Genomic DNA, 15,766 nt, shown 5'->3' with positions numbered 1-15,766 from the left:
AGAAACTGCTTCTAACTTCTCCAAGCAAGCATCAATGATTTCAACACAGAAATCATATAGAAGTAGCAAAGCAATAAATGCCTTAACTAGAAACCACCAAAATGGCACTAGCCACAAAAATCTTGCTGAATATCTTCATTTAACATTTTGTGGCCAGACAGTTTTTAGCTTTGTAAGCCCATCACCCCATGTGCAGATTTTTCCATCTATTGTTTATGATTCTGTTGGCATATGGGGCTATTAGTGCTGTCTTCCTCAAGCTAGGAGGCAAAAGTAACTATCAGAAGCTATTAGCAAAGAATTCTTTTCACCTTTGGAGCTCTTTATAAACCCCCCTACAAAGATGAAAGGCAGCTAAAAGCTGAAATGTACTAGAAAAACTTAAAATGTGATGCATTTGCATTGGATTTATTGTGAGCTAACATAGTATAAGTTTGGTTCATGGCCTTTAATTGGGGGAGCCTAATTGCAGGCAATTGCTAAATAGCATCCCCTGATGTCTACAGTTGCTATGAGAGATTTGTCCCTGCAAAACAAAACAAAACTATGTTTGTAAAAGTGAGCACCTAAAATAGTAGCAACTTCTACAGATTTAGCACATATTTATGTGCTTTACTGAACAAAGTAGAGGGCTGAATGTTTATCTAAGTAATCAAGGAGACAGGACTTTATAAATAAAACTAGTGTAATGCCTCTATTCACCAAAGTCAATAACGTATCCACTACTATTATAAGAAGATTCATAGTTTAAGGGAGATAAATTTGACTCCAAACTACTTCTGCTCCCTACATTTTGATAGGTAGTTTAGTCTCACCCAAGTCTTTGTTTGCACAGAATACTTGTAAAAAAAAAGAAAAGAAAAGAAAAAAAGAAAAGAAAAAAAAGAAATCTGAAGAGACAAGAGTAAAGGAAAAAGATCTCTAGTTCTCTCGGTAACTACAAACAACTTAATTAACTAATGAATGAATCTTGTACTTTTAACTTTCTACATAAAACACAGACACAGCAATAACCTTGTCCTGATGACTACAAACGCTGATAAAAGCCACCAAGAAAAAAACATACCTGAAGGATCTGAATGGCCTCAAAGCCCTGCCTAATGCTACTTATGACTTCATAAACAAGAGAAAGCTCATGAAGGTAATGAGAAAAAATTCTCTTCTAATATTTTGACATGTCTTTTTGAAATTATCACATTTCTAATACAAATAATAAGCATCAGCAACAAATACTTCATTAAAAAATGAGACCAAGACCCTGAATTTAAAATATGTGTCCTAATGAAAATGACTTCAGTTTGACAATCCTGTTTTTTAAAAGCCTCTCCTGCTGTTTTTGGAAGCAAATTAAGTATCTGATAAATTCAATATATAATTAGCTCTACTTTTGGGGACTATATTTCTAAAGTATATCTTTCTGGTCACTTGAAAGAAGTCAGCATTTCTAACAGGTGCTAACACAGTGATTGTTTTAGAGTTTTACTTATTTTTGAAGAAGGCAAAGATTTTGAAAAAGCCTGAACTGAAAGCCAGAATTCGGTAAAAGGACTTACTGAGTTCAAAGAAGGTTTGTCGCGGTGGGTGTTTACCGCTTCAACATTCAGGTTAATTGTTTCCACTTTACAACCTTTACCAAAAAGAAAGATAAAGTTACAGGAGGAAATGTATTTTATTTTATAATCAATTATTTTTAAAAAACTGTCAAAAACAGCTCATGAGGCAAGCAGAAATAAATTTGTTTAGTTTTTAAAAAATTAAACTCATAAATAAACAATAGTTCAGCCTGTATTAATAGAGGATTTTGCACTTAAATTACTCTCCACTTTTGACTTTCACCGTGAAAGTACAGCTACAACTTACAGACAGCCACATGTTATATGAATGGCATGTACAGACATAAACATTTTTATTTCACTGCACAGATGAATCCAAGCTTGGAGGAACAAGCAGGCATCTACGTTAACAAACAAAACCCACAGAGAAGTGTCATTTATTTAAAAGAGAAGCCATGGGAGAACACTCATGTACACACAAATCAGAAGTCACATGTTTACCTCTCCCTTGTCCCCTCAAAAAACTCCCACTGGTCAGTATCTTTTTATAACATTAAAAATATTACTTAAACTATTTACAGCAAGTCCTTTTGCTGCTGCACGTAGACACAAACTTGCCTATCAGAGTCACACACACATAAACCAGAAAAAGAAAATATTTACCATATGCAACTGGAGTGAGTTTGAAAATGGTATGAAGGGGGCACCTCAGGTACGGTAATTCATCTAGGACAAAACCAGGAGGAGTTAAACATTGCATGCAACCAGGAGAGCACAGAAGATAACTGGAAAGACGTGGGACTAAACTTCGACTAGACTCTGCTATGGCCTAAGCCACAGATCGAACTCTTACTCCCCCAGTAGTTTCATCGAGTTCAAACAGATGCATCACATGCTTCAAGTGTGACAAGTGGATCAATTCCTGGCATGACTGGGGTCTTTGTATTTCAGATAACACGTATTTAATTTCAAATACACAAGCTCATTGCCCAGTGCCCTGCTTGCATCCTCTCAGTGACCGCAGATGCCTGCTGTAGATGCTACAGTCTCCTAGGGACCACCGTCTACCTCCACCCCTCAACCACAAGCTGTAGCTAACCCTTCCCGACTTCAACAGGACATAGATTTTCATCCTTTAGGGCCAGTGCCCGTCCCAGGGCAAGCAGCCATCTGAACAAGTGTATACTTTATTTTTATTGTATAGTGCCATCCAGAGGAAATAGCTCTAACAGCACACCTACAAAAATATATATATATACGTATTGCAGCAAAGTGCTACAAGAACCCAAGCACTTCGAGTTAGTTAACTATCTGCTTTGTAGATCATAAAGATCATAGGGCAAATTTCTTATATTTAGCTGGTTTTCAATATCCCCAAACAATATTTTGATTTTGCCACAGATTCTGGCATTTAGGCTAGCTAATCATTTTCTTTCTCTGAATAACCTTAAACAGTATTGTTTCCACAATATATGAGCCTATGAATAGATGTAACTCCATGCCAACCAGCAAATATTTCTATTTGCAAATTAAGGATGAATTGAACCCAAAAGTAATTGTGAGACTCACTGAAAATTAATAAAGGAAATAGTAGCAGATGAGAGAACTAATTTCCAGTACGGTATACCATCCAATAGATGCATTTCTCAAATGTGTAGACCTATTGCCAACCCTCACAATCTTCACAGACTACTGGCTTATCAGAAAGTGTTTTCCTTTAAATAAAAAAAAAGGGGGGAAAAAATCCTATAAAGATTATGTAAATGATATTAGTTGAAACAGTTCCAGAAACAATGGTCATGCGAAAAAGCAGCAGGCTATGTTTGGAAAGGACTTGAACTGTCTTTTTTCCACCGCATTTCAGTGATCTTGGAAAGAGAGCTTCTTGCAAAGCATCATGTACTGCTGAAATGCAAGGGTTCAAGTTCAGTTTTTGGGGGGTGGGTTTTGCTTTTTTTTTTTCTTTTTTTTAAAGCAGCTTCTCCTTCATAAAAAATCAAAACAGTAATTACAAGCCACCCTCCCAAAAGTTCTATATAGGAAGCAAAAATAAACCAGCCTCTAACATCATGTGTTTATTTTCGTACCTGCACTCTTGTCAAGAAAATAAGCCAAGAGGCACCTCATAACTGCCTGGTGGGAGATAACGAGGACATTGCCCTGACGTTCTAGCTCCATAATTACCGGCTCCAGGCGCTGTACCAAGTCCTGGTAGGACTGGAAAACAAAACACAGGAATTTTTCAAGGGTTTATAAACAGAGTCTCAAAACAGAAGCAGCACTTAACATCACATTCAGGAAAACGTCAGTTAAAATATTAAAATGCAGAAGTCATGGATGATTCAGTAAATACAGGAAAAGCAAAACAAACAGCACTAGGTAAAATTTCATGTTGGCAAACCTCAGGTTACAGGAAGATTCAGATTACTCAACTTTTAATGAATGCAGTAAGAAAAACAAATAAAATACTAAATTATACATTTAAAAGGGTTTGTGAAGTAAAACCAGAAATGACTCCATACCCCACCCACAATCATTTTCTTCCCAGGACTGTTTTTCACAGTGACAAGTCTGGCCTCAGCCAAGTGATGAGATCCATGCAGAAACCCCTCTGTATTAGACAAAAGTTTCAAGGGAGTCATAAGGTGGCTCTATTATCGTGATTGAGCAGTACCATTTACACAGGAGTATAAAGGAAATCAATACACTTTTCACCTAAAACTGAATCAGGGATCCTAATATTTTCAACAATTTCTCAAATAACTATTGGGAGGAATTAAGCTAAAATCAATTAAAAACCTTCAATTCTACACATCCTGTATTTGTTCTACATATATGGTATTTTATTATTATTTCTAAGCATCTTCACCTCTCCTCCAGGATAGCGATAAAGATATTTCTCTTGATCCCTCAAGGCAAACTCATCTGGATACTTGGCTTCAATTTCTGCATAGGTCATTTCTTCACATACCCCCTGAAGGAAGCAGAGCTTGTTACAACAAAGTTCATTTCAACAGATGCAAGACAATGCAACAGGAAAAAAAATGCAAGCGGTTAGGATCAGTAATCCCTTTATTTATGTGACAAAAGTGTCATAACTGACATAGCCATATGGAATTTGAACATCAGCACTTGCGTGTCACCTTACGCCCAGGCTGGTTTGAAAAGGATGAACTACCTGCACTTTTTAACATATCTGCAGTGTAAGCAAATACTGACATCTTAAGATGCAGCCAAACCCCACAGCCAAAAGAGCGAGAGATCCTGTATCTAAACCACCTGCCTGAGCCTCGCTAAGACAAGGGATTGTTCATTGAGGTTTTTTGGAGGTCAGATGAAACCTGTTCCCCTGACCCCAAAACAAGGTGCCAAAAGGTAAAGCAATCAGTTTGAGAGCACAGCACGAATCATCTGAGTGAGATGGAAATGCCAAAATCACCCAGGAAAACTAACAGATGTTCTCCTATAAATTATTACCACTGTTTTCTTGTTTATAATTTAAGATAACGTGTTTACATTTCAGGGCCATGGTCTTTGTTTTTATTTCAAAACGTTTGCGAGGGATGAAAACAAGTGATCATTTCCACGGCAACAATCTTACAATTTCTATTGCCTGAAAGAATTACAGTGGGAGTATTAACCTTTGACCATCTATAAGGACTGTACTACAGTCAGGTGTTGCAAGTGCCTGGGATCCTGAGTGTTGATTTTCTATTTTAGTAACAGCTGGACACGTCTACCGCAAGGTCTAACAGTTATAGACATTTTTAGCTCCGTACCAAGTTATTCTGCACCTCATGCTAATGATGACTGGAGTGCATTATACATGGATATGGTTATAAGGCCTGACTGATGGTCAGGAAATAGCTAGGTTTATTATGGTGAATTTGTTTTAAAACTATATTTTAATCTAGAAAACTCAAAGACTTCAATCAGTATTTCTGAGCCATTCTCCCCCTCCAGCTTCCTTACTCACAGCATCAATCTCATTCAGGATCTTCCATTGCTCGTAAGTGACTCCCAAAGACTCAGCTGTCTGAATTGTCCTTTTCAGCTGGCTTGTCCAAACCTTCAGATCAACAATTTCCTGCTCTTCAATGAACTTCTTAAGAGCCTGAGCAAACTAGAAAAAGTTAGAGGAGGTCAGGAGATAGCAGGAGTAACTGCTGCAATTAAAAAGAATTATTTTAATGGTTCTGGTTGAGAGGCTGGCCGATCTCTTTGTTGACGTGACCAGAACAAACTCCACAGGACTGTACCTACACACTCTCACAAAGAATCAGCTGCAAAGCCAGGTTCTGATTGTGTTCACATGACACTTTAAAAATACAGCAATCTGGCTTTTGCCAAAAACATACCTGCTTCCCACGTGGTGACAGACCAGAATCCCCACCAATCTTGCCAACAAGATTATATTCACTCTCACCATGTCGGCAAAGGTAGATGGTACGCGGCTGGACATGAATGTTCATTAGGTAATAGACGATTTTACTCTGGATGTAATCCTGGACTCTGTTTACTAGGAACCGCTGTCCCACATTGATCACTTTAATGAAGGAAAGATCTCTGGAGTCAACATAAAATAAGAACACCCACACGACTGGTTTTAAAAATGAAACGTGCATATGCGGGTGTAATCTAGCTATTTATCCTGTAATAAAGGCATCAGCACTACCGCTTGGTAGCTTCAGCAGACAGAGGAGACACTGAACTGCTGTGTTTAAGCAAGGAGCTGTATTACACTGCAATACACTAGAGAAAAATCCTTTCAAATCACTTGGGACCTGAGAGTATCATCTTCTCATGAGCAATCTTACTTTGGGAAAGCAGAGGCTTCAGCACAAGCATTACAGCATCCGGAGCCAGAGAACAAAAGTGACAAAGCAAAGCAGCACTCCTGCGCACAAATACATGAGCAAGGACAAAATACGCTGTAGGACGTCGCTTCTTACCTGTCATACTCGTCAGGATCAAGAGGCTGGTAAGTAACTTTGTAGCACTCTATCCTCTTCAGGAAATCGTCCATCACGTTCTCTCTGTTTCTCTCTGGGTAGTCTGGGCTGGAGACTTTCACTTCCTGAGCAACAGACAGTGACACTTTGTAAAAGTTAAGCAAACTTTACATGAGCAAAAGCAATGCTGAATAACACTATTCTTCTATTTTGAAACAAAAAAAACATTGTTTAACACTGCCCTGCGAAAAACCTGCTCCTGGCAAGGAAACAAAAGGCAATTCTAAAGGGCACGCTGTGGCACTTGGCCCCCGGTACAAACACAGCTGACTTGCCTTTTATTTTTCCCCTGCAAGCCACTTACTGCATATCTTCCCATGACAATAGAATCATGCTTCAAGGTCAAACATTTCATGGCTTCATTTCATTTCCAAGTCCTTATGTAAATAACTGCACCTTTGATTTTTGCAAACCTACAAATGTTAACTGCTTACATTCTAGGTGAAACATAAGAACAAGGCTCTCATGCATACTAGACTGCACACATTGTTAGAAACGGATACTCCTTTCCCAGTGCTTCACACAGGACTAGAACAGCAAGGTGACAACCACAGAGCTTTGGCCTATGGTTTCCCTTCACGGGAGGGCCACCAAGCTGACAAGCTGGGACACTACAACCATGCCTGGTTGTAACCAGAAGTGGGAAGGAAATTTCTAACGAAAGCAAGAGAACAGCCCAACATAAACGTAACGGACACATGCAGTAAAGCTCAGACTGGGATTGAAACCTCCCTGGAGTTAGGCATATCTCTACTACCAACAATCTGCACATGTTCCTGTAAGCTATAGTAGTTGGTGAACTTCCACAAAAAACATCAAATATCCTACAGTAGGATACTGTCAGCTGACCCTGGAAAACGCACCACCTACCAGGATATTGGCAGCAATGACTTCTGGATCATCACAAACAGACTCCACAAAAAACACCTACAGAGAAGACAATTAAACATATTTCAGAGACTCAAGAACTCTATCTTGAATCAAAAATCAAGAGCTACTACTCAAGAGCAGCAATGTCAACACAGCTCTCAAATAAAACAAAAGAACAACAACAACCAGAATTACCCTGGGGATGAATTTAGTTCACTCTGCTTTGCCCCCAAACCAAATTTTTCCCCTTCTTTCACTGCAGCTCATGACTGTTACCAGTCTCCTTAGAAAAACATCCCATGTTCCTCAGAACCCTTGTGAATTAAGTGCTCTTGGCTGAAATCAAAGGCAATTTCCAAAGCACAGAAACTAAGTTTTACAGGGATAACAGCCCAAACCTGTTACCACGTGCACCAAACCAAAGTGCACAGGGGAAATACTCCGGGGGAACTCAGTGAATCAATTCTGATCACAAATTAAATAGAAGACCATTACCTTAAAAGCATTTTCTTTAGCAAAATTTAAGATCAGATCCCGCCTTTCTCGAGTTGTGTTGGTTGCATCAAACACCTACCAGAAAGTAAATAAGTAGCAATGAGCAATTTTATCTAAGGCTTTTAAATCAGCCCCAAATACTACAGTCAGGGTACCAAATCCCCCGGACAGCTTTGAGGAAATCAGACGTGAAACCACCGTAGGTTTAGTCCAGAAATGTCTTACAGCTATTTGCCCGCACTCCTCCATGAGATAAGCTTTCACATCTTCTAGAGCCACTAAGGCACACCGTCTGCGGGAGAGAAACAGGTATTGTTACAGCTGATGTAAAGTATTCAGATTCCAAGTCTTCTGAATCACTGCTCTGGCATTAATATGGGGAAAGACTTAAGTATCTTCTCTCTCTCTGTCCCTGTGGGGCACCCCCACATTTTTCCAGGAGCCTTGGAGGCTCTGCAGGGCTGAGTCCTCTTCAAATTCCCATTTTCCATGCCCTTGTCGTTGTTCTAACAGCACTTCTATTGTTTCTGTAGTCAAAGACTCTTTGCAGAGTCCTAGCTTTGGGTGTCCTCATGCTAACATAGGAAGATTTTGAGAGCAAAAATCAACCCTAGGCCTCCTACCTGGTCAGTTAATAGGATCATAAGCAAATTGTATCTAACCTACTTTATATTTTATTCATCTTTGGGCATTCATAGTCTGTGCTCTTTGTGCCATTCAGTTTCTCTTAAGTAAAGGCATCCCCACGCACAGACCATTTGAGGGTTACTGAATGGGCTGCAGTATCAACTCCCATTGCTGTTTGTGGACATTTAATGTTAGTTGTACTGCGCAGAAATACATGCTGCAAAAACCTTAGAATAACCAGACTGTTGATGAGCGGTCAGGCCCTCTGATGCAGACTTACTTCCGGATTTCCATGGCTTCTTTGTTATCATGCCTGAAGAAATCATAGGACTTGTAAGACTTCACTGCCTCACGGCGATATACTCCTAAATTAAATACTTCACACACACACAAAAAAAAAGGAACAAATGAGATTGATGGTATTTCATAGGCAAATCTCGCTTCATTCTAGGCAAAGAGCAGAATCAGATCCCTGTCTCACCACCCACCCCCTGAGCCGGGCGTTGACATTCGATGGCTAGCGCAGGACCCCGCACACACCTTTGGTGGGCACTCCGATCCAGTTGAGGTAGCGCGTCAGCTTCTTGGACACGTAAGTCTTGCCTCGCGCAGGCAGGCCGATCATCACGATCAGAGTAGGAGAATTGGTCATATAGGAAGCCCATGCTGCAAAAAAAAAAAAAAAAAAAAAAAAAAGGGTCCGTCAGAGAGCAAAGAGCGAGCCCGAGCCCGAACCCAGCCACGACGCGGCTCCGCCAGCTCTGCCCCATCCACCAGACACAAACAGCCGCTGTGTGCAGCGGACAAGGGACTCAGTGTCGTGTCGCCGCGTCTAAGCGGCCGCTGTCAGTGACCGCGGGACCACTCCGTGGTCTCCCAGGTGCTAGCTAATGAAGCAGACCAGCAACCGGGCACCGCTGTGACTAATACACGTCTTTCAGCATTAAAAATGTTTGCAAATTAGGCAGGAGCTGTCAAGGGCATAAGAAAGATGTTGTTAATAACGTGGTCACGTTCTCGGTGAAAACAGAAAGCAAATTCACAAATCGTGACTTGAGAGAGGCAGCTCTTGGGGGGGGGGGTAGAAAAACAAACAGTAAAGATGTATGATTAAGGAAGTCAGGTGCAGGGGCAAGAAGTAAAATAAAACGGGAGGGTTTAAGCAATACAAGAATACCGACTGGATCGGAAGGGGGAGGGGGGGGGGAAAGGCACTTTTAAACAAAAATCGCAGAGCAGCGTGAAGATAAGGATCACCGCGCACCCGGCACCACATCAGCATCCCTGCGGGCGCCCGGCGGCATCGCCGGCACCGTCCTCTCCGGGGGCGAGCGCGGGGGGCTGCAGCGGGGGCGGCCGCGACCCCACACGCGACACCGGCCCGGCGGGAAGGAGCGGAGGGGAGCGACGGGGGGTTTTTTTGAGGAAAATCACGCTTTTTTAAGCAGCGGGAGCACAAGCAGCATTATCCCGGTTAAAAAATATATACGTACATATATATTAAAAATTAAAATATAGCTATAATATAAAAATATGCATATATACATATAAAAATTACATTTAATATCTATATTTTTAAATTTTATATTATTTCTCCTCCCCCCCACCCCCATTCTGCTGAGGTGACCCGAGGGCGGGCAGGGCCGCGGAGGGCGCTGCCGCGGCCCGGCGGCCGGTACTCACAGCACTTCTTCTCGGCGCCGCGGAGGGGCCCGGTCCTGCCCCGCGGCGGGCCGCCGTGCCGGGGCGCCGCCGACATGGCTGCGGGGCCGCGCGCGCCGCGCCCGCCCACCGCCCCGCGCCATGCAAATAGCATGCAAATCGCATGCAAATCGCTGCCCTCCCGGCGGGCGGCGCCGGGGATGACGTCACCAGCGAGGGGCAAAGGGGAGGCAACAACGCTGCGGCGCGCGCGCCGCGTTCCCCCACCCCCCTCCCCCCGTCCGTTCGCCGCCCTGATTGGCCGCTGAGCGGCTACGGCAAGCGCGCGGCGGGGCGCAGCCAATGGCGGGGCGCGGCGGCTCTCGCGAGAGCGCGCGCGGCGGCGGCAGCGGGGCGAGGCGGAAGCGGGGCCCGGTCGGTGCGGCGCGGCGCGGCGCGGCCCCGCCGAGGATGCTGCGGCTGCGCTGCAAGGCCCGGAGCGGCACCCACCCTCTGGGCGGCTTCACGGCGCACTCCCGCCTCCGCGACATGCAGGCCGCCCTGGCCTCCCTCACCGGCGTGCCCGCCGCCGCCCAGCGCCTCCTCCTCGGCTTCCCGCCGCGCAGCCTCGACCTCAGCGACGGCGAGCGGCGCCTCGGCGAGCTGGGCATCCACTCGGGTGAGGGCCGCGGGCACGGGGGCAGCGCGGCGACCCCGGCCCCGTGAGGGCGGGGGGGGGGCAGTTTAAGGCCTGGGAGGAGCCGCGCCGATACCTCTTAATTAACCGCCCGCTCTTGCTTGCGCCCGGTGGCGTTTCCCACCCGGATAACGCGCTTCTGGGGAAGAAACGAGCAAAAACCCCTCTCGATAATGAACCTTCTGTTTTAGGATCGCAGCCGCGTTCCCCCCTCCTCATTTCTCTCCCTTCCTCCGCCTTTATTCCTGGCAGGCGACACGCTCATCGTGGAAGAGGATACCGCCAAACCCAAGCCCGACTCGCCCGCCGTCGCCAAGAGAACTATGTCTAGCTCCGTGCGGGATGCCGTGCCTGTGCTCGCGAGGCGGGTCGTTCCCGCAGATAACTCTTGTCTATTCACCAGTGTCTACTATGTGGTAGAGGGAGGCGTTTATGACCCAGGCTGCGCTCCAGAGATGCGCAGCCTTATAGCCCAGATAGTAGCAAGCGATCCCGAGTCCTACTGTGAGGCAGTGCTAGGGAAAACTAACAAAGAGTATTGTGAATGGATCAGAAGAGAAGAAACTTGGGGAGGAGCCATTGAAGTATCCATTTTATCCAAATTTTATCAATGTGAAATCTGTGTAGTGGACACACAGACGGTCAGAATCGACCGTTTTGGGGAAGACGCTGGTTACACTAAGCGGGTCCTTTTAATTTATGATGGGATTCACTATGATCCACTTGAGCGTAAAATCCCCAACTCAGACATTCCTCCCCAGACCATTTTCTCTACAGCTGATGATATTGTTCTTGCACAAGCGTTGGAGCTAGCAGATGAAGCCAGACGGAAGAGGCAGTTTACCGATGTGAATCGCTTTACACTGAGGTGCATGGTATGCCAGAAGGGACTAACCGGACAAGTGGAAGCCAGAGAACATGCCAAGGAGACTGGACACACCAACTTCGGAGAAGTGTGACATCTACATGAGGACGGTTACATCTACTACCTCACAGGTCCAGAATAAAATTCTGGATTTTCACATAAGCTGTATGTAATCGTAAAATTCCGTTCACAAAGCTTGAAAAGCATATTAACTTAATGATGGCCAAGACGCACAGGCTTGTTATGGTTAGTGTGCGGGTTTACAGATATGTACGCAGTAGTGACTTTTCTGGCTGATTTCAAATAGGTATCTTCTCGCATGCTGATTTATAGTAATTTGGCAGGTGGCATACACTGGCAGCTAAAACCTGATTTCTCAATTAATCTCTGTGTACATACAAACAGGCTTGTTCAACACTAGAGTAAAATCTAGCCTCTAAATTACTGAATTAAGTTTCTCAATATTATGTTTTCAGGGCAGTTAAACTAGTCTAAAGGTTTGGGAAACATATCAGCGTTACTTATACTAATAATTGGATTCTGCACATACAAGCAGTTCTTGCAGGGCAAACTGCTCAATTGGTGCACAATTTTTAAAGGAAAAAGTATATCCAAAGCTGCCCTATACTATGTTACCATCAAAAGTAGAATGTATCATTTGTGTGAAGTCATGGCTTTAGAGAAAGAACTGGCCTCTAAGCTCTAAGGTAGCCTTTTTAAAATTAATGAGTAGATGGTTAAGTAAGGAATAAACTTATTAATGCTTCATAGGTAGTTTTTAGTTGCTTGAAAAATAACTATCAACCCCTTGGTGTTTACACTGCATCAAAACGTAGGCATGTTTCTTGAAATACTTGGATTCTTGTTCATAGTATTAACTCAGATTCTGGCAAGAGGGAATTATGGTAATTAGGGAAATAATTTGCATCTGTTCAACACATTTAAGTAGACTTTACTTGGGTATAGCTAATCTCATGGTCAGTGTTAATAAGCTGTACCAGATTCCAAATACTGTAAATTAGCACTTTAAGGTATAGTTCTCATTCTTTACAGGAAAAAGATTTTGCCCTTTTTAGAAGGGCAGAGTGCCTAGCCAAAAGGGAGGGTTGAAGTTTCCTAGTCTGCATTCTGCCTTAATGAGTTTGATTTGTCACTGATGACTCTTAAGTAGCAAGACTTTAATTTTGATAATGAAGGGAGCAGTTTAATTTCATAATAAAATAAGCTAGGTAAACTGCCCTACTTCTCATATTACTCACAATCAGGGATGTTGAAATTGGTTTAACAAATCTTACCTCACAGTGGGGATGTGAGGCTGAACAATAAGTGCATTGAGATCTTTTAAAAGGTGCTGTAGAGGTGCATATTACTGAGGGATTTTCTTTTTCTTTGCAATGCCTGTAACACATACTTGCATTAATGGATTTAAAAATATTCTTAGCCTGCTATTCTTCTGTTACTGAGTTACCTTCTTTGCACTTTTACAAATGGGGAGCAAGAATGTGCATCTTCAAACTGAAGCAAAAATAAGTGTACTTTCTAAATGGAATCAGATTTGGTTTTAAAGGCCTCTGTTTATTAAGGCATGTATCTAAGCTCCTGGTGCAGCAAAAGCTTCCTTTCTATAAAAAAAGATATTTCACTGAAGTTCTCAGTTGAGACTCCCAGGTGGACCTTAAAATACTGAAGGAGTATTATTGAAAATGGAATGTAGTTACATAAATGCTTTGCTAAATTGAGGCATGAATAATTAAGTACAAAGAGTAGAATCACCAGAAACAGTATGGACCCAGATTCTTTTTAATTCAATATTAAAGTAAACATTAGCACTGTTGGGAGTTTCATATAGAAAACCACTTGGCTTCCAGTGTTAAACCTCACTTTGCTTTTAGCCTATCATTAGAATAAATTTTTTAATAAAAACAGCCCTCTAGAAGCTGATGCTTATAACTTAAAGAAATACCTGACAGTTCAAAGGAACTTGAAGATTACACTGTGTTATAACTACTTGAGATGAAATACTGTCTAGGAATGAGACCAAGGGACTATCAATCCTAAATTGTATTCTCAGCTTTCGCACTGAATAGGTGAGATGCCTTGGACAAGGAGCTACTCCTCACCATTTACCATCTATAAAATGGACATAATATCTACCTCAGAGAGGTGTACAAGGTGACTGTCTTTGGGTGTCCTTGAAAGAAGAGTGCTGTAGAAGTGAAAGATACATATTTATTGTCTGCCATGTTTGTAAATGTATTGACTTTTGGGAACAACTCTTAAAATTTCTGTTGTTTTGGCCCCAATTTGTCAAAAGACAGACTTGACAAACTTCTTCACAGGCTTGCTGAGTTAAATTTTTAGCTTTGTATCCTGAATGGATTTCTAAAAGTGTGTAAAAATGTTTTTATTTCTTAATTGCAGTATTTTTGAAACTACCTTTATTTAATCCAGATTATTTAGCTTTGCTATGTCAAATTTGCATAGCCATTCCACTAACAAAGCATCAGTTCAATTTGAGGGAGACATGTCAACATCACTGCTTGGATGTTTTCTTTAGTTGCATAAAATAAAATCCGTTCTGTTAAAAAAACAACTGAACTGCTGTAATTCATCTTTGTAGAAGATTGTCAGCCTGACTAAGTCTTTCAAAGAATAAGTAACCTGTGGTATTGATAATGAGTTGAAAAACATTATGTGGTTCTCCTAAGCTCTCCCAAGGAGAAAATGTTTACATTATTTTAAAATGTAAGCTATGGAATACATTCAAAGTACAACTTCCTTTAAAAGTGTTGTAATGTTAGTTTTTTCCCCTAATATCTGTTACCAGCATTTACCTGCCCTTAATGATAGTTATGGAAATATCACAAAAATGGCATCCTGGTATAAGTAGGATGAATTTCTGAATATCACTAATATACTTGCACTGAACTGTTATTAGTTGTGCAGGAAGATGTTAGCTACAGATATTTTAGAATGGCTGTATTGTGGGACTTAGGCTCAAGTCCTGGCAGGAAGTAGTGTCACCTGTCCATAACAGTCCAAAAAGCCTATAAGATAGGGGCTTATGCCCTCACCATACAGCTTTCCCCCATACAAATTTAAAATAAGCTCCATTTTCCATGCTGAATACTTCAGCACAGAGGCCAGTGATCAAACAGGCCCTAGAAACTGAAATTTTTAACCTCATAGGTGGGCTTATTAAAAGTTGGGTTGTATTAGTATTGCTTTAGGGATCTATTCAGTTCCGGATCTTTGATTAGAGAGAATTTCAGTTTCCTGGTGCCACTCTGGCTCTTTCACCAGCACTAAATTCCTTCTTTAATTAAAGAAGAGCCTAACATACTCTAATCATGTGGCCTTTCACAAACAGTTTATATTGTGTGAAGAGATACACATCTTGTGGTTTTAACAGCACTTTAAAAGCCTGTCCGAGTTTACATGTTTAACAGATGTTGAGCAAGGACTTTCACTGATGTAGGTAGAGCATGTTCCTGTTGCAGTAAAATGAGTGGCTTTAGCAAACAGTTTCTAAAATCTTAGCTACCAGTGTATTCCAGTGGTGTAACATCCTCTTATTGTTTATCATCACAGTACACCTCGTTTGGATGAGTATATTTCCTTAAACACATGCCCCAAGTTGCAAAAATTGTGGATGCACCAATAAACATGACTGATGCATGCATATTTGTTTAGTGCAGTCTGTGCCTCGGTTCTTGAATTTCAGTTTTGCACTATATTCAGTGTTGCTCACCAGTGCTTTTTTTTTTTGGTCTTTACATCCCTATATAACATATCTTTCAGAAATTTACAGCAGTTTTCTCCTCTGTCTCATTGCTTTTTTCCCCCCTCTCTGACTCAGAGTCCTAGCAAGAGAGGGACTCTGCCTCACAGTCTCTCCAGGGTGAAGCTTCTTCACTGATACATACATTTGTTACTTTCTTAACAATAAAATACTTTGTATTTGACCTTTAGAGATCATCTAGTCCAACCGTCCTGCTCAAGCAGG

At 42.0% G+C, this 15,766-nt stretch overlaps 2 protein-coding genes across 2 annotated transcripts; one reads left to right on the top strand and one right to left on the bottom strand.

The window, feature by feature from the left end:
• Positions 1-390: 390 nt before the first annotated feature.
• Positions 391-10,305, bottom strand: PFKFB2 (6-phosphofructo-2-kinase/fructose-2,6-biphosphatase 2). The gene is made up of 14 exons (XM_067310673.1): positions 10,241-10,305; positions 9,098-9,223; positions 8,838-8,934; positions 8,156-8,222; positions 7,931-8,005; positions 7,436-7,492; positions 6,506-6,630; positions 5,912-6,119; positions 5,530-5,676; positions 4,423-4,527; positions 3,641-3,770; positions 2,217-2,279; positions 1,554-1,627; positions 391-526 (listed from the first exon to the last, which is right to left on the bottom strand). The coding sequence occupies exons 2-14, from the start codon at positions 9,207-9,209 to the stop codon at positions 449-451; spliced, it is 1,338 nt and encodes a 445-aa protein (XP_067166774.1). The 5' UTR covers positions 9,210-9,223; positions 10,241-10,305; the 3' UTR covers positions 391-448.
• Positions 10,306-10,636: 331 nt separating this feature from the next.
• YOD1 (YOD1 deubiquitinase) lies at positions 10,637-15,442 on the top strand. Its single transcript, XM_067310674.1, has 2 exons — positions 10,637-10,877; positions 11,148-15,442. The coding sequence occupies exons 1-2, from the start codon at positions 10,670-10,672 to the stop codon at positions 11,852-11,854; spliced, it is 915 nt and encodes a 304-aa protein (XP_067166775.1). The 5' UTR covers positions 10,637-10,669; the 3' UTR covers positions 11,855-15,442.
• Positions 15,443-15,766: the final 324 nt, after the last annotated feature.

The sequence above is a fragment of the Apteryx mantelli genome, chromosome 25 (genome assembly GCF_036417845.1).
Source record: "Apteryx mantelli isolate bAptMan1 chromosome 25, bAptMan1.hap1, whole genome shotgun sequence".
NCBI lineage: Eukaryota > Metazoa > Chordata > Aves > Apterygiformes > Apterygidae > Apteryx > Apteryx mantelli.
This window is presented reverse-complemented; position numbering and strand designations above follow the sequence as displayed.

What these genes read in the sequence shown, in the direction of transcription:
- PFKFB2 (XM_067310673.1), bottom strand. Translation starts at nt 9,209, where the DNA reads ATGACCAATTCTCCTACTCTGATCGTGATGATCGGCCTGCCTGCGCGA. An exon ending in CTAAAGAAAATGCTTTTAAG is followed by an intron (nt 7,493 to 7,930) that starts GTAATGGTCTTC and finishes TCTTCTCTGTAG; the next exon opens with GTGTTTTTTGTGGAGTCTGT. An exon ending in ATCGCTATCCTGGAGGAGAG is followed by an intron (nt 3,771 to 4,422) that starts GTGAAGATGCTT and finishes TTTGTTTTCCAG; the next exon opens with TCCTACCAGGACTTGGTACA.
- YOD1 (XM_067310674.1), top strand. Translation starts at nt 10,670, where the DNA reads ATGCTGCGGCTGCGCTGCAAGGCCCGGAGCGGCACCCACCCTCTGGGC. An exon ending in CGAGCTGGGCATCCACTCGG is followed by an intron (nt 10,878 to 11,147) that starts GTGAGGGCCGCG and finishes TATTCCTGGCAG; the next exon opens with GCGACACGCTCATCGTGGAA.